Source organism: Panthera onca, chromosome A1 (genome assembly GCF_046562875.1).
Source record: "Panthera onca isolate mPanOnc1 chromosome A1, mPanOnc1 haplotype 2, whole genome shotgun sequence".
Lineage (NCBI taxonomy): Eukaryota > Metazoa > Chordata > Mammalia > Carnivora > Felidae > Panthera > Panthera onca.
The window spans coordinates 155,251,019-155,273,081 of NC_138339.1; the positions used below are offsets into that span (position 1 = coordinate 155,251,019).

General features: G+C 37.9%; 1 protein-coding gene across 2 annotated transcripts; it reads right to left on the reverse strand.

Moving 5' to 3' along the window:
* Positions 1 to 338: 338 nt before the first annotated feature.
* LOC144615716 (uncharacterized) lies at positions 339 to 15,831 on the reverse strand. 2 transcript variants are annotated; one of them, XM_081795811.1, is made up of 4 exons: positions 15,608 to 15,831; positions 15,427 to 15,515; positions 2,396 to 2,572; positions 339 to 599 (listed from the first exon to the last, which is right to left on the reverse strand). In XM_081795811.1, exons 2-4 carry the CDS (start codon positions 15,491 to 15,493, stop codon positions 424 to 426), a joined length of 420 nt encoding a protein of 139 aa, XP_081651937.1. In that variant the 5' UTR covers positions 15,494 to 15,515; positions 15,608 to 15,831; the 3' UTR covers positions 339 to 423. The 2 variants fall into 2 exon arrangements, 1 of the variants encoding a protein (XP_081651937.1); XR_014137754.1 differs by lacking the exon at positions 2,396 to 2,572.
* Between the last annotated feature and the right edge of the window lie 6,232 nt (positions 15,832 to 22,063).

A 22,063-nucleotide genomic window follows, 5' to 3' on the forward strand; every position in this document is an offset into this window, starting at 1 on the left:
TATCCCTGCTGTCAAATATTGCATATCTCCTCAAAATTCATCTAAAATCTTAACCTTTCCCTAGTAGAATCCATACTCTTCCACTTCTACCTTGCCTCTAAAGCAATCACCTCAGGCTATGTGAGCAGAAGTGTTACTCTTATTCTTGCTTCTTGTATTGTTTTTGAAGTACTTCACTTATGCAAGTCCTCATTCTCTAAATGTCCTGGGATCTTCTCAGATGCAGGGACCCAACACTGATTGACTCTGGGAAACTGGACACACCATACCTAAACCTTGCTGAGTAATTGGGAAACTGAATATACATACCAAGAAATGAATAGACATGAAAGAAGACATAAATCCAAAACCAAAAAACCACCCCACATTTATTTCATAAATGGAGATAGTTGGGCTCTTGCAGGAGCTCAGTGAAGCAGCTTCTTAAGAAAGAGAACAAAAAAAGATGGGAGCTGGGGGTCTGACTCTGGCCCCATTTCTGATGGCTGATCTGCAGGTTTTACTCTCATTAGCAATTGGAAAACCCATATAAGTTATCATCTCTTTGCATAGGTCTGCTTGTATGCATTTCTTCATTTCAACAGCAATGTCTTTAAGACCTACAAAAAAACAAAAAGAAGACTGCCACTGCCTTCTTCCTTTCTTATACGCCCCTTTTTACCCACTGAGACTGGACGTAAGATGTAAGCCAGGCCATAATTGTGTATGAGTCATCCAATACAACTGTCTCTGGCAGAGACAGTGGGCTGGAATGGTGTCCTCCAAACACACAGCTGCCAGATGCCTAAACCCCCTCACAACATACCTCAATCAAATATTGTTATATTTTCCAAACCTTCTTTAAGTAAAAAATTTTCCAATTCACATTATCACTTAGGTATGTAGTATGTTTTATTGACATTTTATACAGATGGTAGTAAGAACTTGTTCTTAGTCCTTAGTTCTCATTAGTCTTCAAATGACTGTGAGGAGCTGCATGTATCTGAATTTCAGTTATGTATACCCTCCATGATGAGACATAAATCTAATCTCCTTTTACTCTCTGAGTTATTTTTAAAGAAATAACAATAGCCATAAAAAAGTTATTCTGCTTGTGTTCCCTGTCTTTCAGAGTGCTTTTAGATACATTCTTACACATGGCAGCCACATTATGTTCTTGGTAATTTCATTTTGCCTCTTCTGGGTGCCATATCCAGTGACTGCTATTATAAAGCAAAGAATCACTCTGTTATGAAAATTACAGGAAGTAGAAACACAAGAATCCAAGAGACCAATTGACAGGACTAGTCCCTTTAATTATCTGAGGATGAACTCCAACAAAGCTAAATTCCCAGAATCAGCAGGAAAAAGTGAGAAGGTAAAGAATAACTATGCAAACAACCCAACCCTCATGGAACCCTGTCCACTGCTCTTCATGTTACACAATACTACTGATTCTTTTTCTTTTTTAATTTTTTTTAACACTTATTTATTTTTGAGAGAAACAGAGAGACAGAGCACGAGCAGGGGAGGGGCAGAGAGAGAGGGAGATACAGAATCTGAAGCAGGCTCCAGGCTCCTAGCTGTCAACACAGAACCCGATGCGGGGTTGAACCCACGAAAGGGCGAGCTCATGACCTGAGCCAAAGTTGGACGCTTAACCGACTGAGCCACCCAGGTGCCCCTATAATACTACTGCTTCTAATTCATTTCACATTTGTGTCTTCAATTTAGAATTTTGTGTTGGATTTTCTTAAAGCAAGTATAGTAAATTATGCTTTACAATCTTCTTTGAAGAAAGTTTAAATTTAGTCATTGCCTTTCTGCAAAGCTTTTACTTTGAAAATTAACAACCCCAGTGGTGGTTGGGGGGGGAGCAAAAATTACTCATGTTTTTTAAAAAAAAAACTAGGGTGCCTGCGTGGCTCAGTTGGTTAAGCTTCTGACTTCAGCACAGGTCATGATCTCATTGTTCATGAGCTCGAGCCTGGCATCAGGCTCTCTGCTTTCAGCGCATAGCCCTCTTCAGATTCTCTTTCTCCCTCTCTCTCTGCCCCTTCTCCACTTGTGCTCTCTCTAAAATAAACAGACATTTAAAAAAAATTCTAAGCAACAAAATACTATTTTTTAAAAAAGCTGAAGTTTGCAGAGGATGAAGGTTCATCCAATATGCCAAACCACCTTCCTCAAAGCTAGCAGATTTGTTGACAAAAGCATGTAAAATTTTATAAATCAATGAAAGAATGTGAGAAAGCCAATTAGACATATTTTCAGAGTGAGGCTATATACTTATTTCTAAGAAATCTGGGCAAAAGCTGCATTCTCCTCAACACTACCCTTAAGACACATGCCCCTAAGCTTATGAGAGAGTACTACTTGTACTGTGTCTACATGATATTGCAAACAAGAAAAGTACCTGTGTTTATGACACCAGAAAACTCAACACACTTCATTTTATCTGCTGTGCACCACTTGAGCTCATTGTCACACTTTCTTCCCATCACTGCAAAGCATGTTGGGCACTTGAAGCCATTGGAGTTGAATTCATCAACATCCTTCTCATCTACATCATTCATCTTAATCTCCCAGGATGCTGTTAAAAAAAAATACACACACACACACATACACACACAAACACTTGCTGGCTATTTGCCACTGGCAGGCAAATGTACCCATGCTCACAAAGCAGACTTAGGTCTGTCCCCTTCACGTTCCCCTATACTCCACTGTAGTATTCCACATATGACACTCAACAGAAGAGTTACCACAAAAATTCCTGCCCTCATAGAGCTTACTTTCTGATGGCGGAGGTAGACACAAAGAAAGAAGGAAGAAAAATACACAGTATGTAAGACAATGAAAAATACTAGAAAGAGAAACAGAAAGGATAGAAAATGTAGGGTATGGTTGCAATTCAAAGGAACGGCTGCATTGAAGGGGTAACTTTTTTAATGGAGGCCTAAAACAGATTTACTTCCATGTGCTTATGCAGAATATAAATAAAGTCTTATAAATAAAGAGCACAGGATGTAGCATGTACAAGAGGTTTAAAGAAGAGGCCCCAGCTGACAAGAAGGAGCCTTAGTTCTCCTTGCATTCTCTGCCTTTGGGGCTCCATAACAATGTCCACTGACACTTTGCCTCCATCTCAGTGTCCTTAATACTATCCGCTGTTGAGGACAAAGGCTGGACTTTGTTGCTGCAGAAAAAAAAAAAAAAAGTCCTGGAACAGAGCAGAGAGTGGAGGGAACTACAGGTGAAGAGGCAGAAACCTGAGAAAAGGTAGGGCAAAAGGAAAACAGGAAGTAAAAGTCACACTATTTATCTGCAGAATTTACCTCCTCCTTCCAGCAGGACTTCTCCTAGCTCTCCTTTGGCTCTGCCAATTCCCACAAGGTGAGCAGCGTGTGATGTGTGATACCAAGGTAACAAACCGACTCAGAGCTTGCACACTCTCCCTCAACCGTGCCTGGTACCAAGAAACCTAGAATTTCTTGCTCAAACAGATCAAGCAGTGACAGATCAAGAGAGGGGAGCTTGGACTTGAGGACTGGTGTGTCCATGCACGTGATCGTGATGCCCTTCAAAGTGAAGGAAAAGTGAGGTGGGGAAAGGAGGTGGGCTGAGAAGCAGAGTGAAGATGTCTCAGTGTTGAAAATCTCTGGCAAGGAACTCGGAGGAGTATGAATATTCCAGGCCTTTTAGGTCCAGGTAAGAGAATAGAAGCTATTTTAACCATTATTTTAGCTTTTTAATATTGAGCCATATTACCCTGCAAATGTGAGGGCAGCAGGCCCTCGACCCTGGGCAGGAGCAGGAGTTGGGAAGGTTGGTTTCTGGGGGCTGGAAGCCATGTGCTATCATGATGACAAAAAGAAGCAGAATCCAGAGATGGCTGGAGCTCTCCACAGACTAAATACTTTAGAGATCCAGTGTTAACCTGGCCTGCTCTTTCTAAAGAGTCTTGTTTGATGAAGCACAGTACAGAGCCAAAAGTAATAAAAAAAAAAAATAACATAAAAAACAAATTCCAATCAATAACATTAAAAAGACTTCCCAATTCATAATTTCTTAGCAATGTGTCTCATATTTCCTTTTATCTCCTTCCAAACTCTTTCACACCCCATTCTGCTTAAAGCTATTCTGTCCAATTTGTCTATTTAATGTAATTAAAATTTGTTTTAAAAGTTCAGTTCCTCAGTTGTATCAGTCTTATTTCAAATGCCCAATTGCCCCACGTGGTTAGTGGCCACTGTCCTGGACAGTACGAATACAGACATTTCACTCATTGCAGAACATTCTATTGGATAACATTGCTCTAGGGTATTTGTGGTAAGAGGAATACAAACTAAAACTAAATGTGTTGGTGAGAATATGGGAAACAGGCATTTTCCATTATTTCTGGTGGATAAATTAGTACAACTTCTCTAGATAGCAATTTGATAATATAGAATAAAAAGTCTAGATTGGACATACTCTTTGATCCAGCAATTCCTAGGTATTTTCCTACATATGTAATTGTATGTACAGTAGGTCATTCACTGCAGTGTTCTCTGGGATAATAAATGGTTAGAAATGACTGAAATGCTCATGGCTAGATGGACTTTAGCATATCCATGAAACAGATATATTTAGAATGTGTTATTCTACATGCATGGAAAACTCTTCAAAATGTATGTTTAAGGAAAAAAAAAGCAAGAGCTAGAACATCAGGCATGAAATGCTGCCATGGGAAGAAAAAGATACATTTGGACATGTTTGTAAAGATCATAGATGATCTCTGAAAAGGAACTCAAGAAAGAGGTAACTGTGGTTGTCTCCAAAAAGCTGGGGGGCTAAAGAGGAGAGCATGATATACTCTCTACTACTTAACCTTTTGCATTTTATACCATGGGCATATATTATTTACTTTGGGTACACATTTGTATACTTAGTACTTAAGAATCAGCATACATTTTTTACTTTAATATACACATTGTATACATTTTAAAAATGTATACAACTAAAAACAAATAAACAATAAATAAATAAATAAATAAATAAATAAATAAATAAAAACAAAGGGAAAGGACAGGAAAAATGTGTTCTAAAATTTGCTTTTGCCCTTGTGTGAGCGAGGGAGGAAGACCTGCAAAAATTGAATAAAAAAATAAGCAGAAAACCTAAATAGACATTTTTCCAAAGAAGATATAAGAATGGCCAAAAGGTTTATGAAAAATGTTCAGTATCACTAATCTTTAGGAAAATGCAAATCAAAACCACAATGAAATACCTCCTCAAATTCCATCAAAAAGACAAGAAATAACAAATGGTGATGAGGATGTGGAGAAATGGAAACCACTGTATACTTTTGTTGGGATTGTAAACTGGCACAGCCACTATGTAATACAGTATAAAGAATCCTCAAAAAATTAAAAATAGAACTACTGTTAAAAGGAAAACCACAGATTCCAGATGGAGTCACTCACATGAAGGCTCCACATCAATAAACCAAGATTTTATACCTAACCTAACTGTAGTTTCAACCACCTCAGGAATGTAACCTTTAACTAGTCAAACTGGAATTTTCTGGTCAGCACTAGGAGGCCATCCCCTGAGAGACTCCTTTCCTTTTAGGAGGATGAATTTGTGTAAACAATACATCTCTTGCTAATATTATAATCCTTTTTGTAATGCCCTCTCTCTGACTTTAAAATCATATCCTTTCCTTTTCTGCAGCTCAGCAGAGCTCCCCTCTACTTATTAGATGGGATGCTGCCTGATTTATAAATTGTTTAGAGAAGTCAATTAGATCTTCAAATTTACTCAGCTGAATTTGTGTATGTGCTTAACAGAGTTAGTGGCAGTGTTGGGATCAAAGCAAACTTCTGAAAGCACTCAGGGAACATGACAAACAGGCATGGCACCCTGTAAACTCTTTTGTGGTTGGTTACTGTCTTTACCACAGTTTCTGAGGGCCATTGGTAATCCCCTCTGTTAGACCTCTGCCTTCTTTGCATCAAGCTACTGATCTAATTGGTTTTCCAGTCCAGGGTTCAGATTGCTAAGAGGCACTAACAGAGAGCCAGTCTTTAGCCCTTGATTCAGTTATTTACTGGAGTTTGCTGATTTAAATCCTTCTCCAGTTCCAGTCTTTAGTCCCCATTTACTAAAGTCTGCTGATTTAGTTCACACTGAGAATTGCTGGTGGTACATTCAGGTTCTTCTATTGGCCAATTTGCCATTAACTCCTAAAGCAAGGGAGCTGCTGCAGTGTTTTGCTTGCTTGGAAACAGTCCACAGTTCCCATTCTTTGAGATATGCTGATTCGACCCTTTCCACAGTCTCTAGTTCTTTAGTTACCGCCGGTATCCACACTTCTGTTTCCTCAGTACTACTGGTTTCTGTTAATGTGCACATGAGGTAAAGGCTTGGCTAAAAGAAAAATAACAAATAAATAATAAGAGAATGGGATCCTTAAAATCCAGAGTTAAGTCTTCCATCTTCTCACACACCTGCTTATTTTGTATCCAAGAACTATGGTCCTGGAAGCTATGACAATCTATAAGCTTCTTTTGTGTTCTGAAGAACTTGACTTGGTAACTGTCAGGTTGGGGTATAAAAGCAAAGCAAAAATTGTCAAAAGCAAAAACCATCAGGTTGGGGCGCCTGGGTGGCTCAGCTGGTTAAGCATCCGACCTCAGCTCAGGTCATGATCTCCTGGTTCCTGAGTTCGAGCCCCGTGTTGGGTGGGCTCTGTGCTGACAGCTCAGAGCCTGGAGCCTGTTTTGGATTCTGTGCCTCCCTCTCTCTCTGCCCCTCCCCTGCTCACACTCTGTCTCTGTCTCTTTCTTTCTGTCAAAAATAAATAAAAAACATTTTAAAAATTAAAAAAAAAGCAAAGGCTTCAAAATTCCAAAAATAGATTCATTGAAAGTTTCAAGACAAAAAAAAAGATAATAAAATTAAAAAGACATATGAGGTACCTAATAAAAAAGACCGTAAGATTGTTATAATTCTTACTGCTTCCCTCTATCCCTGCTTTATTTCAATCCTCATTCTAGTCATCTTCTGAATTGTCTTTGCATGACCAGAAACAAGAGTCCACCAGACACCCCCTATCTACCTTTCAAGGAGGGCACTTTATGAGTCCCTCCTAGAGTTGATACGACACTGAAGGATTTTCCGGTAAACTTCTACATCATTCCTTTAAACAGTCAAGGGAAAACTAAAAGAAAAAAATTCAACGTAGGTGGTTGTATGTTAGTCCTTTAACATCACATCCAGGCTAGAACTCAATTTTTGAGTAATTAAAAGCAACTGTCCTTATCTTACAAACCTTTCCAAAACTAGAAGTGCAACTCTAGAAGCAATTCAAAGCCCACCTATTCCTTTACCAAACCCCAAATCTCCTCTGTTTATCTCAAAAGGTTTTTAAATTATTGGCCTTAGAAAACCAAAGTCCTTCATGGAGGAACTTGTATTCTTTGTCCCTTGATAAATCTTATCATGTCTGTAAAATATAAACAAAGGCCACCTGAGACTAAAGAAAAGAAAAAGAAAGAAACAAAAGAGTCATTTTAAAACTATGAACTGCTAAAGAGACTCACCCAAACTCTAGACCTCAGCCTCAATATTTCCTCCAGGGACAAATACAAATCTCAAAAACCTTCTCCACAAGTATTACTAACTATAAGGTCTCTGTATCTGTTTGTACATTGTGTTTATTTTGAATATATGGCATTTTCTACCTCTAAGGTATTGCTAAAATTACTTGGTAAAAGAATTCTACTTAACCAGCTTAAAGAAAATTAAGCACTTACATAATTTTAGTATTCATAAAAATTCTCAAAAATAGGAGCACCTGGCTGGTTCAGTGGGAAGAGCATGCAATTGTTAATCTTGGGGTCGTGAGTTCGAGATCCATGTTCGATGTACAAATTACTTAAATAAATAAAACTTTTTTTTAATTCTCAAAAATAGAATAAAAAGACCAAAGTGAATTTCAGGTTTATGTCATATGGGACAATATTTGGTAATAAAGCTAGTTTATCAGTTTACTTAAAACTGGATTGTCTTTAGAGTCATCAACATTAAATATAAAATACTTATTCTACCCAGGTTTACTAAAGTAAGCTCATGTTATCTCTGTTATAAAATTTGTCAATAAAAACTTGGTATAATAAAACTTACTTAAAAACAGCTTCCTAAATCTTTTTGGCAACTTGAAATTTTAAAGTTTTACTGAGTTAAGTGATGAGTTTAGTTAAATTTACTGAAAATCTACATCATTTCCAAATAAGATAATGAAGTATTAATTACTAAACACAGGTTTATTTACACAGAAATTAAGGATAAATTTAGATCTCTTAGCAGACATTTTTTTGTGCTTTATTGAAAGACTGTACTATAAGAAAGCACATTTTCAGAAATTATGACATGTATTCATAAATATGCCAATTAAAGATTTGTGGTATAACAGGTCACAATTTCTTACTACTTAGTTTTTGATAGAAATTAAAGTTTTTAATAGTTAAGAATTCTAATTAAAACTACTAAAAATAGTAAGGAAAACATCTCCATATGCAAGTAAAGGAGGAGATGCTTTCAGTAAAAGAAGGTATGAGAAATGGAAATGCATTTTGTGGGTGGTGATGAAAAAATAATTTTGTGATGAAAAAATAATAAAGCTGGTTATTTAAAGAAGGAAAAATTTCAGACAAAATCTGAATTAAAAAAAAAAAAAAGAAACACCTTAGGAAATTTGTGGAAAAGGATTCTTTAAAAAGGAATTTTGATATGTGGTTCAGCTGGCTAAGAATAAAATGAATTTATTGAAGAATGAATTTCAATATCAAAAGTACACTGGTGCAAAGTTAAAATGTAGTTTTCTCTTTCTAAAAGGACAGTTTTTTGAACTATTGGTTTGCTCTTGATAAAAGATCACAAACTTTTTAATTTGTTTTTTCCCTTTCAAAGTTATCTCTCTGGAAAACAAGCATTTTGTATTTTATCAAAATAATATTCTGTGCTTCATGATATCTTTATCATCAGTTCTTTAAGAAAACTAAGTCTTTTTAATATTAAAAAAGTGAAATTTTACTCACAATTATATAACATTCTATATTTGCCTCTGAAGTCTTTGTCACTTTGGTTAAACAGACAACCAACTATTGTTTCACAGCCACCTATTACCCTACTAGTCAAGTGTTCAAAACCTTTTGATTTTTTTTTTTTTTACAAACTTCCCCAAATCGAATTTTAAAATGAAGTCTTTTGGCCACAAATTAATTTTGAAATTTCCAAAGGGTCACTGAACATTTCAAAGGATTGTTCTTTCTCATTATAAAAAGGAAGATGCTAACCTAATTAGGTTTATTTGTTATGTTAAATTATATGGGAAGCATTATCAAATAGGTGATATTAAATCTTACATTGTATAGGTAAATACTATTAATAAGTATTCTACAAATTTTGTAAAACATCTAAAACTGTGATATGTCCTGATATAATATTATCAGCCATTACTCTAGTTATTATCTTACAATGTTACACATCACAAAAATAACCAAATTCCATTGTCACCTGCATTGTAATGAGCTCTAATAAGACCTTTTTTAAAAAAAATAATGTTTATTTATTTTTGAGAGAGAGAGAGACAGAGTGTGAGTGGGGGAGGGGCAGAGAGAGAGAGGAAGACTCAGAATCAGAAGCAGGCTTCAGGCTCTGAGTTGTAAGCACACAGACCGACATGAGATCTGTCTGTGAGATCATGACCTCAGCTGAAGTTGGATGCTTAACCGACTGAGCCACCCAGGTGCCCCTAATCAGACCTTTATGCCATATTTAAGTCTTTTATCATTTTCAGTTATTGTTTTACTCAGAAGTTTTTACAGAAGCTTTCTGCAAATGTATTTTATCTTCAGAGAAATTCATGAAAAACAATCTGATAAATACTCTAGAACATAGACTTCTGATAACTCCAGCTCATAAAACTGAACTGGGTAAAAATTTCTAAAACTAGTGGAAAAACTGGATTCAAACAGATTAAAAATTAATAACAGGGGACTAAATACACTGAAGAAGATAATTATAATGATCTTATTTTATGACTTATTATTTTATGACTTGTTTAAAAATTGATGATTCTCTAATGTTTTGTTATTGCAGATTTTAGAAAATGTTTTTCTCTCTTCTCTTAAGCTATCAACAGTTTGGTAAGATATACTGTGTGAACAAAGATGAAACATTTACTTTTTTTCTCTCCCTCCTTGATTTCTCCAAAATTCAAAAACTTGACTATTCTTTTTATGGCAAGATAATTAGCTGTTTACGTAAGTTCAATGAGAATCTGTTCTCTTCATAATAGGACAAAACTTTGGAATATCATATTCAAAGGAGATGTATATAGGGGCGCCTGGTTGGCTCAGTCAGTTGAGTGTCTGACTTCAGCTCACGTCAAGATCTCACAGTCTGTGAGTTTGAGCCCTGCGTTGGGCTCTGTGCTGACAGCTCAGAGCCTGGAGCCCGTTTCAGATTCTATTGTCTCCTCCTCTCTCTCTGTCCCTCCCCCACTCATGCTCTGTCTCTCTTGCTTTAAAAAATAAATAAAACATTAAAAAAAATTAAAACATTAGGGTGATTCTATTATTTAATTTTTTATTTTAGAGAGAGATAGCACATGAGCAAGGGAGGGGGCAGAGAAAGAGAGAATCGTAAGCAGGCTCCACCCTCACTGGAGAGCCCTACATAGAGCTGGATCTCAAGACCCTGGGATCATGACCTCAGCTGAAATCAAGAGTCAGATGTTGAATCAACTGAGCCATCCAGGTGCCCCAAAAATGAGGATAAGAAAAGAAATTATGTTTACATCTTTATTTATATCAGATTTTAATCCTGTTAACTGTCTTTTGAAGTTCTGTTATATTCCTGTAAGTTGGATGGATCCTGAATTCTAGTTTTCTAAAAAATGTGGCTATAACTCTCCAAACCAATGTCTCCAATTATCTCCTACCCTTCTCACTTGGAATTGCTACGAACAAAAACAGCCCCTGAATCTCCTTGGAAGGGAGATCCACTACCCAGATGGCAGCCAAATTTCAGGGATTTATTAACTTGGATATGAATCTCACATATGAAAAAGGGTCCACATGACATCTGGTCTTATACAGGCATTGAAGACCTCCAAATCAAATTAGCTAGGTATAAATACTGAGGTAAACTACTTCTGTCCAAGGTGCTGGATCAAGAATTTATACTATAACACAAAACCCTTTCCTCTCTTTCTTTGCTTTACTCTGACACTGGACTGGCAAGATAATGTCATCATATATTATCTCCCAGGACATTCAAAGGGGGAAAACCTTTGCCTTTCAGACTGCTGGATCTGTCATTAGAAAACAAAACAAAACAAACAAAACAAAGCAAAACAAAACAAAACACCCTATCTGTCCATTAACAGTGCCACCTAGTGGAAGTGGCTTATGTCCTAAACCGGTTTGTCTTTTGCAGTGGTCATCATTCTTCTTCGGTCTATAAATGCCTAGATAGCTGGCACAGAGCCTGGCAATACCTCTTAGGTTATTTAACTGTGCTCCTAACTTTTTACAGGTGAAATAAGATATCTCATTGGTCAGCTCCCCTGGATTTACATCATCAAGTTGGAAGAGACTACCAGGAGGCACTTATGACTCACAATTTGCTTCCGTTGGCAGGACCAAACTTTCCTGGTTAAGAATAAATGTAAATAAGAAAATAATTTTTTAAAAAGACAAAAAAAAAAAAACACACCTCTCCTCAATTCTTAAAAACATTGCAGAATCTGTTGTTCAATGGCTAGTCAACAAAGGTCCTTAGATTCTCTGGCAAAGTTGTTTTTGATAATAGAGTAGCTCTTTGATAAGGGAGCAAAAGGCAAGCTGAGGGCAAAGCACAAGCTAATACCAGGAACCCACCACCCCTCCAGGTGGGGTATGTGTGACATTCCTCAGGTACTCCATGGCTGCCCAAGAACAAAGGAAAGTGAAAAACAAATGGCTAACTGATAGAGATTACAGTCATACAGGACATGAGTCTCCATCTTGCAACTGTCTTAATGATTTATAAGAAAAAAGCAATCTTCAGAAACCTGTAGACTCAATTTTCTAGAGCCCTAATGTCACCTCCCCTCCAAAGGATAGAAAATATATAATCAGTAACTCCTCACAAACCCAGAGCAGCTCTTTCTGACCACAGTTCCTGTCCCTGTGCTATAATAAAAATACCTTTTTGCACCAAAAACATCTCAAGAATTCTTTCTTGGCCATTGGCTCTGAACCCCACTCCTTCAAACCACATCACTCTTAGTTGTCTTTTAACTGAGTAAGGAGGTGTCGATACTGTGGCCAACACAATTTGTTGTACTTGGATTGATGCTTTTAGGGAAATTGAAACTCAATTACATAAGATCACAGAACAAGCAACTTAACTTAAAAAAGAGAATTATTCCACAGAGTCTTTCTTTATCTTATTTGATTTTGGTTATTTCAGCCTTCGAGACCGTGGCTCCAAAGTGCACTCTAAATATTGGGAATTATCTTGCTTACCATAATCATAAAAATCTCCCTTGTGCATTATATTCTCTCAAAAGCTTTCAAAGCATGTTTGTAGCCACTAAGCACCAGCCAAATGATCTCCCTCCCAATTGTCAGGAAAGAAAAAAAAAAAAAAAAAAGAAGATGATGACTTAAAAATTGTGAGCATGAAGTAACCCGTGCATACCAAAGAAATTAAACAAAAATGTCATGACCTGTGAATACCACAAAAAGGATCAACCTAAGCTGTGAAAACTAAAAAGTGGTAGCTGAGAGTGGCATTAATGCCTTAAATTTTGGTCACATCTCTCAGCTAAGCATGGGATCAAAAGAAAAATTGTGAAAAAAACCCATAGGCCCCAAATGGAGTAACTTACTTTAAGGCCCCACATCAGTAAACCAAGATTTAATACATAATCTAACTATACAGTTTCAACCCTTCATAAATGTAACCTATAACTAGCCAAAAAATTTCCTGTTCAATTGTAGGAGGCAATTCCCTGAAACAGTCTTTTTTTTTCCCTTTAGGAAGATGACCTTGCCTAAACAATACATTATTTGCTAATAAATTCCCTCATTTTTTAAAGTTTGTTTATTTATTTATTGTTTGTGTGTTATTATTTATTGTTTATTTATTATTTATTTATTTATTGAGAGAGAGAGAGAGAGAGAGAGAAGCACTCCTGCATGAGTGGGGTAGGGGAAGAGAGAGAGAGGGAGAGAAAGAATCCCAAACAGGCTCCATGTTGTCAGTGCAGAGCCTAACATGGGGCTTGAGCTCATGAAGATGAGATATGACCTGAGCTGAAACCAAGAGTCAGAGTCAGACACATAACCAACTGAGCCAACCAAGTGCCCCATAAATTCCCTTTTTAAAATGCATTTTCACTGTCTTTAAAAACCTTTTCTTTTCTGCAGCTCAGTGGAGCTCCCAAGTGCTTCTTGGAATGAATGCTGCCCAATTCATGAAACATTTAATAAAGCCAATTAGATCTTCAAATGTACTTTATATATATATATATTTTTTTAAAAATACCATATGATCCAGTGACTTCACTTCTGGGAATATATACAAAGGAAATCTGGGGTGCCTGAGTGGCTCAGTCAGTCAAGCATCAATTTCGGCTCAGGTCATGATCTTGCAGCTTGTGGGTTTGAGCCCCACGTCAGGCTCTGTGCTGACAGCTGAGCCTGGAGCCTGTTTCGGATTCTGTGTCTCCCTCTTTATCTACCCCTCCCCTGCTCACACTGTCTGTCAAAAATAAACAAACATTAAAAACAATAAAAAATACAAAGAAAACCTAAATAGCAACTTGAAAAGACATCTGCATCCCCATGTTCACAGCAGCATTTTTATAATAGCCAAGACATGGAAATAACCTAAGTGTACATCAATACATGAGTGGATAAAGAAATTGTGGTATATACATACACAATGGAATATTTAGACATTTAAAAAAGAACAACAATAACCACAAGGATATTTTTCCATTTGTGACAACATGGATTGACTTTGAGGCCATTACACTAAGTGAGGTAAGTTACTGTAGGAAAGCAAAATTTGCCACTCCAAAATATGACTGGCTGGCTCAGTCAGTAGAGCACGTGACTCTTGATTTGGGATCATGAGTTTGAGCCTTATGTTGGGTGTGGAGTTTACTTGAAAAAAAAAGTCTCTTCTGTATAAAGACTATTTTAGGTTATTTTTGTAGAAACTGCAAACATAGGAGAAGCTCTGAAAACCAAGTAGAAGTTACTCTTCTGTAAGAGACATCTATATGGGAAATACATAAATTGTATTTATAAGGGAAATCTCCTTATGACACACCCTTGTAAGGGGTCACTGGGTGGCCCAGTCCATTAAGCATCTCACTTCTGCTCCGGTCATGATACCATGGATCATGGGTTCAAGCTTTGCATCAGGCTCTGTGCTGACAGTTCAGAGCCTAGAACCTGCTTCAGATCCTATGTCTCCCTTTCTGCCCCTCTCCCGCTCATGCTCTGTCTCTGTCTCTCTCTCTCTCAAAAATAAATAAACATTAAGAAAAAAAAAGACACCCTTGTAAGGGTGTCTTCCACCTGCAGGTGTCTTCCTCCTGCAGAAAGGAGATGACTCCAGATCTCTAGAAATTCTTATCAATGGATAAGAAGATGACTTAAATCTGCATAACAACCCTATCCTTGTTTACTGTGCTTTTTCCTGAGAACATCCCATAACTGATAAACTTAAAAATATTTTGTGGCACTAATTGAATGACTCCTGCCCACTAATTGATGCAGGATACAGAACATCCTGCATCTGGTGAATAATCAAGGGTACTTAGTGGCTGTTCATACAGTATCTGTTCATACAGTATCTGACAATTCCACAGGGCCCATGATTTGCGTTTTAGTGGTGAACATTTTCTCTTCTCCTTTCCCCCAATATGAGGTGGTGTCTGGAGAAAAACAGACAAAAAGCTATCCTTTAACAAAAGCTAATTAAGTGCCATCACTTCACTATGTCCCATATTGCTCACAACTCCAAGAATAGGGAACCAATTTTCCCTGTTCTCGCATAAGAATACATAAGACAAGGATGCGCTCGATGTTTGCCCAACTGAGTAAATCAAGACTCTGTGCCCAGTACTAGTCAGGAGACTGTAAGAGCTATGAGGGCAGGAACCACGTCTGCTCGTTCACTTTGGATGCCATGCAGAGCAGGCCTTGGCAAAGAAAATGTCACTGAAGGTCTATGGAACCTAATTTAGAATGGAGCAATGCGGGAATGCAAGGCGGAATGCGGGAATACGGGAGGGGTGGGGGGGAGGTGGGGGGGGGAGGCGAGGGGGGTGGAGGGTGTAGTAATTTGGGCAGGAACAATGGGGGAATGGCCAGGGCCCACCCCTTCTCTCACCTGCAAACAATGGTGCCAATGTTAGGCTGCAGGCCAAGAAGAGACTGCTTGAAGCTGCTGGGCTCATGGCTGAGGCCACGGTCTGTTCTCTGTGAAAAACGAGAGCCAGTCAGTCAAGGTCTGTGGGAAGGTATAGCCAGGACACCAGGCTTGCCGTTCACCCAAAGGGCCCTTCTGGCACCTGTGAAGCCTTTTCAGCCCCTTAGAGTCAGGTGGACTGCCACGAGATTGGGTTTTGGAGGTATCCGTGACTCTGAAATGGCCTATCCTTGCAAGCCTGAGGCAGATACTGGCCTATCTGCCAGTTTCCACAGAATGCAGGTTGGCTGTGTAGCCAGGCAAGCCAGCACACAGGTACCCAACACCCACACCCGCTGCGGCGATCTAGGACACAGCTCTTCCTGCGGTCAGCCAAAGGGCACTGAGCATGCGTGTGAGCAGAGCCTCCGCTTCCCACTTGGCCCATCCCCATTGGTCTCTCCTGTTCTTCCCGCCCACCCAGAGTCCTGGCCAATGAGATGCTGATATTTGAGGTCCCACGTGACAGGAAAATGTCTGATAGACGGTTCCGCAGTTCAAACAACTGGGAAAACCCAGAAAGACTGGAATACTTGTTTTCCTGGTTCTGTGGTGTTCAAGCACCTTCCTTACCTACTCTAAAAAACTCTGAGGAGAAGGTATTTAGATGCTTAAATCTCTGACCAGAGCTGCCAACCTCCCCTCCAAGTGATCAATGTATCTGGAGTGATTCTGGCACCTCAGAACATTTTCTAACCCGTGCCAAACCTCCTTGACAGTGAAACCCTGGACTGAGCACTTTGAGTGTCCGAGATTTTGTGCACATGTGTGATTCACTGTATCTTGACTCCCTAGCACTGCATCTAGGACATAAATGCACTGTCAGTATGTGTTGAATAACTGTTTTGAGAATAGCTATGCTGTTCTCTCATCTATGTTTTCAGGACTTGCTTTTGCAACAGCTGCAGAAACCCAACTTCTTTGTGGGAGCAACCTAAATGCTCACTGAAGGATGAATAGATAAGCAAAATTTGGTATACACACACACAATGGAATATTATGCAGCCTTAAAAAAGAAATTCTGTCACAAAAAGATAAATATGGCTTGACTCCATTTATATGAGGTACTGAAGTGGTCGGAGTCTTAGGAACAAAGTAGAATGGTGATTGACAGCCGCTAGGAGAGATGAAAAAGAGGAGTTATTCAAGAGGTATAGAATTTCAATTTTGAAAGATAAAAAAGTTCTGGGGATCTGTTGTATAAGTATGTGCATATAATTAACAGGGCTGTACACACACTTAAAAATGATTAAGTTGGAAAATTTTATGTGTTTATTTATTTTTTTACTATAATTAAAATACTCACATTCCTTCGACATTTGCCTCTACTGCCTTAATTCTTTGTGACAGATTCACCAGCTACTGGGTTACTTCTGACAATTTATCAAGTGTTTTGACTCTTGATTCATAACTCTCCTCTAACTCTCCTCCTGTGAAAAATAAATTTCTTCAATGATGAAAATGTTATATATTTGTGCCAATACATATTATAATGGGTTGAATTGTGGCCCCAAAGATATGTCCACATACAAATCTCCAGAACCTGTGAAGACTACTTTATATGGCAAAGATGTAAATAAGTTAAAGATCTTGAAGAGGAATCTTATCTAGATTATCTGGGTGGGCCTAAATCTAATCACGTGTATCTTTATACAGAGAAGCAGAGAGAGTTTTGAGACAAACAAAGGAGACGACACAGAAAAATGGAGGCTATGAGACCATGGAACCAGAGGTTGTAGTAATATCCCCACAAGCCAAGTAATGTCCCCACAACCAACCTAGTTGTCTGACAGCAACTAGAAGCTGGAAGAGGCAAGAAACAGATTCTCCCCTACAGCCTGCCAAAACCAATTTCACACTGCTGGCCCCCAGAACTATGAGAGAGTACATTTCCATTGTTTTAAGTAACTCAGGCTCTGGTACTTTGTTACAGTAGCCCTAGAAAAATAATACAAGTAACCCACTTGGTTCTTGAAGTAATCAAGTAATTGCATACTTGGAATGTGGCTAGTTAGAATGGGAAACTGAAAATTTAATTTTAATTAATTCAAACTTAAATAGCCCAGAGGCGCCTGGGTGGCTCAGTCAGTTAAGCGTCCCACTTCGTCTCAGGTCATGATCTCATGGTTTGTGGGTTCGAGCCCCGCATCGGGTTCTGTGCTGACATCTCAGAGCCTGGAGCCTGCTTCGGATTCTGTGTCTCGCTCTCTTTCTGTCCCTCCCCTGCTTATGTTCTGTCTCTCTCTGTCTCAAAAATAAATAAAACATTAAAAAATAAACTTAAATAGCCCAAATTCTGGAGCTATCATATTGATTTGCTCTACTGTGCCTTTGCCTGTCTACTTTCACACAATCACACAATAAAATTCCTAACTCCCAGACAGCGGTCCCTGAATAGGATTCACCATTACTAATGCTTTAACTCTCACTCCAGGTCTCTCCAACATTTTCACTCCTGTTTCCCATCAGACTATGTTTGAGCACTTGGACCACTTCTTGTTTCTTGTCTTTAGTAAGAAAGGAGAGCTTTTAACTTTATTTTCAAACAATAAATTTTTTTTGTTTATTTATTTATTTTAAATATGAAATTTATTGTCAAATTGGTTTCCGTACAACACCCAGTGCTCATTCCAACAGGTGCCCTCCTCAATACCCATAAAAAATTTTTTTCTTAAGAGTGACGATACATAAAATGTTAAGTGAAGCGGTAGATACCGCCTTACAAGGGAGAAAATATAAAATGTCTAAGGTAAATATCTCACTGGGCTTTTGGTAATCTAGACCAGCAGGGTCTGATAGAAATGCAATGTAAGCCACACTTGTATGCTAAAATTTTCCAGTAGCTTCGCTAAGAAAAGTAAAAAGAAACAAGTGAAATTAACTTTAATAATATATTTTATTTAACCCTATATGTCCAAAATATTACCATTTCAATATGTGATCAAATATAAAATACTAGTGAAATAGGTTAAACTTCTTTCCTTTTGTGCTAAGTCTTCAAAGTTCAGTATTTTACACGTAGAAAACATTTCAATTTTCATGGGAGCATTTAATTTTCAGGGGAAATCCTTACTCTGTATTTTGATCTTGTAAAATTTATAGTTGAAAGGGAGATTCACATGCTGAAGATGCTTGAAACATACTAAAAATTTTCCCAGTCACTGAGTAAAGTGTTCATTTTTAAATTTAAACTAAATAAATAAAATAAAAAATCAGGTTCTTAGAAGCACTTGTCACATATGGTTAATAGCTACTGTAAAGAGCCTCTTTAGCATTTTATGAGTAGAAACTCTATGTGTAATAAATGAAGAGAGGAAATACAAAAAATTCAGGTGAGACTACCTAGTAAGACTGGAATCAAATGATTTGAGACTGACAGATCATCATAGGGTAATGAGGACATAGGAGGGTCAGTGCCAGTCCAGACTCCAAGTCTAGTTGAGGCCTGCTGGATTCATTCTCATATCAAGAGACCAGGCACCACCTCATCCCAACTTGGTATCTGACCATTACATTGACTGTGATTAAAGAGTTTGATAGTTGGCTCCAATTGTCCCCTTGGCTGTGTCTTCACTTGACTCTGTTATTGTCCTAACTTCTTTCTGTTCCAATCCCCCAAGAAACCTGTGATTAACTCTAAATTGGATTTTAGTGTCTATGATCTCCATACCTCACCATTTTCATAGGTCTGGCTTTACTCAGATAAGTCCCCAGGTATTCTGGGCACAGTTTTCCAATACACATGTAATAAAGTGGAAAATTGCCCACCTGTCAGGTTATTAGGGGAAAACCACTTGAAGAAGAAAACAGAGTTTTTGAAAATGGACTGCACTATGACTTGCAAAGCAGATACACTGTCTCAAAACATCATGACTGCCAGTGAGTATCCAAGCTCAAGGTCTTTTTAACACCACTGAGTTCAGATCCATGTATTTCAAGATAACACAAACAAATCTAGCAGTAACTGTATACAGGTGTTCTAAAGATATGATTGTTTAGAGTGTCAACAATTCTCTGGTTTCCAAACTCAGATCAATCTACTTTTCTATGACTAACTCCTACAAATAACTCTATTAATACTCTATCCTTAATTCATCCTTTGTGAGACTTCCCATGGTTCCTTATGGTGACTGTGTTCCTTGTTGCAGCAAGTAATAAATAAACCTACCCTTGTTGGCTACAAATGTGTTCCTGGTGATCTTTGTTAGGCATCAAAGCATATTTCCAACATTGCCAACATTTGTCATGTCCCCCGAGATCCTCCTCTCAGCATACTTTTTCTGGACCCTTAATAATCCCAACAGCCATTTGATATTTAAACATCATTATCTACATTCAATCCAAGAACTACAACATCTAATGATTCCTATTATAGGTAACATGTACTACATACATATTCAAGGATGTTTATTTCTTTTAAAAGATGACCAAGAAGGATTAGTGAATATCTCTATTGGTGAGTCAGAGAACATAGCAAATAAGGAGAATGGAGACTGTTTCCTTCCAGATAGAAGTCCATCATGAGTTCAAATTTCCAGCCCCCCTTTTTTTTTGTTTTCACCCATCACAAAACTCTTAGGAGCTAAACTGAACCAGGTTAATCTCTTATGACAAACATGGAATACTTAAAATGTGCCTAATTTGGAACTAATTTGTGTCCCTTGGATCTGATAATTACTGGTAATTACAGCCATAATAATTTCAGTGGTCTGGTGCTTCTCAAACAGTGTACTAAAAATGGCTTACAGATAAGGGGGGATACCAATCCTCTCCCACTCTCACTGCCCCAAATCTGGGTTTACTCAGAATCAAACTTGAGTATATCAGACTCACTTGAAGAGCTTGTTAAACACAGACTGTTGGGCCCTGATTCCAGAGTTTTACTAAACAGTTCCAGAATAGGACCCCAGATTTTGCATTTTTAACAAGTTTCCAGGTGATGCTGATGCTTCTTATTAAGGAAACACACATGGAGGACCACTGCCAGGGATGTGTGGTACACTTAAACAAGTCATCTCCACCTATAAGCAGCCTCACAAGTTTACCTCAGTATGGCAAATATGTGCTACAATTTTATGTACATATATTCCATAATGGGAATATGTTGACTCTAGGTTGTCCCAAATTTAGAAATCTTGACTGTGTCTTAAATAAAGGGAGGAAACTGGATGGAGAATTGGGATTTAAGGAATTTGTGTTAAACTAAGACAGATGAGGGCATGTTTAAATATTTGTCTGAGAAAGCCTGTAAGGAGTATGAGAAATGTGCCTTTTATTTAAATAGGATATGGGACAGAGGAGGAAAAGTGAAAGTTGAAAGTAAGTGGAAATAAGTTAAAAAAAAAAAAAGATTCCTTTGGCTGGTTTGTGCTCCTATAAAGTAGAAGTTAAGTCTTCTGTACTAGTTTTCTATAGCTGTTTAGAAATCATTTCAAGTTTAGTGGCCTAAAACAATATACATTTATTATCTCACAGTTTCTGTAAGCAAGAGTCCAGCATCAGTTAGCTGGGTCCTTACTGGGGTGAAATCAAGGTACTGGTCAGGTTGCAGTCTCATCTGAGGTTTGGGGTCCTTTTCCAAGCTAACTCCGGTTGTTGGCAGAATTTCGTTTCTTGCTAGGACTGAGGTCTCTGTTTTCTTTTTGCCTGATGGCTAGGGGTTACTCTTAGTTCTTGGAAGACACCCTTATGCCCTAGGTATGTGACACTCTCAAACATGCCAATGACTTCTTCAGAGCCTCAGGATAATCTCTAGTCTGCTATGATGAAGTCATGTACAACATCACATAATCATGGGAGTGACTATCTAATCACCTTGCTTAATACCTAATTAAAGTGTTGATAATCTCATCAAACTCACAGGCTCTGTTGACCCTCATATGGAGGGTGTTATGCAGTGTGTATATATGAGTAATCAAGAATCTTGGGTTCAACTTAGAATCCTACAATCTAACAGGAACTGGGAAATGGTAGGATTGGAAGTTGGAACTGGGTAATGCTTTTTTAGAATGGGAGACAAAATCTACAAGACTAGGAAAATCTACAAGGAAATCTACAAGACTTCTAACTAGGAAAATCTACAAGACTTATGAAGAAGGAATGTTAGCCTCCCACTTGAAGCTTTATGTGATGGCTATTTAAATGTTCCAGTATTGGCTAAAAGACTGCGTGACTTTTCCCTAGTGGAGTTTGGTAGCCAGGTATAGTTGGGAGAAAGTTAGAACACTGTTTAGTGCAGTGTTGGAGTTTTTTGTTTGTTTGTTTGTTTGTTTGTTTGTTTTTGTTTTTTAGATGAGTATAACTTAAATAGCACAGAACAAAGTTGTTTATAGCAGTACCTAGCTAACTTGTGGAAAAAATTGGCTTAATAGTCTAACTGCAGTAAGTAGAAATATGAGATAAGCAGGAACTTATGGTAGTGAGGAGGAAGAACAGTCCTGAAAACACCATGTTTTTGGAAAGACAGGTGGTTTTATTTGAACATACTGTACACAAGGTTAGTTAAGAAAATGGATGCTCCCAGTGATTTTATTTGAGGTGTCTGAAGGAAAGATTTCAG

What these genes read in the sequence shown, in the direction of transcription:
- LOC144615716 (XM_081795811.1), bottom strand. Translation starts at nt 15,493, where the DNA reads ATGAGCCCAGCAGCTTCAAGCAGTCTCTTCTTGGCCTGCAGCCTAACA. An exon ending in ATTGGCACCATTGTTTGCAG is followed by an intron (nt 2,573 to 15,426) that starts GTGAGAGAAGGG and finishes TTTTTTTAACAG; the next exon opens with CATCCTGGGAGATTAAGATG. An exon ending in TTCTGGTGTCATAAACACAG is followed by an intron (nt 600 to 2,395) that starts GTACTTTTCTTG and finishes GTTTTTTTGTAG; the next exon opens with GTCTTAAAGACATTGCTGTT.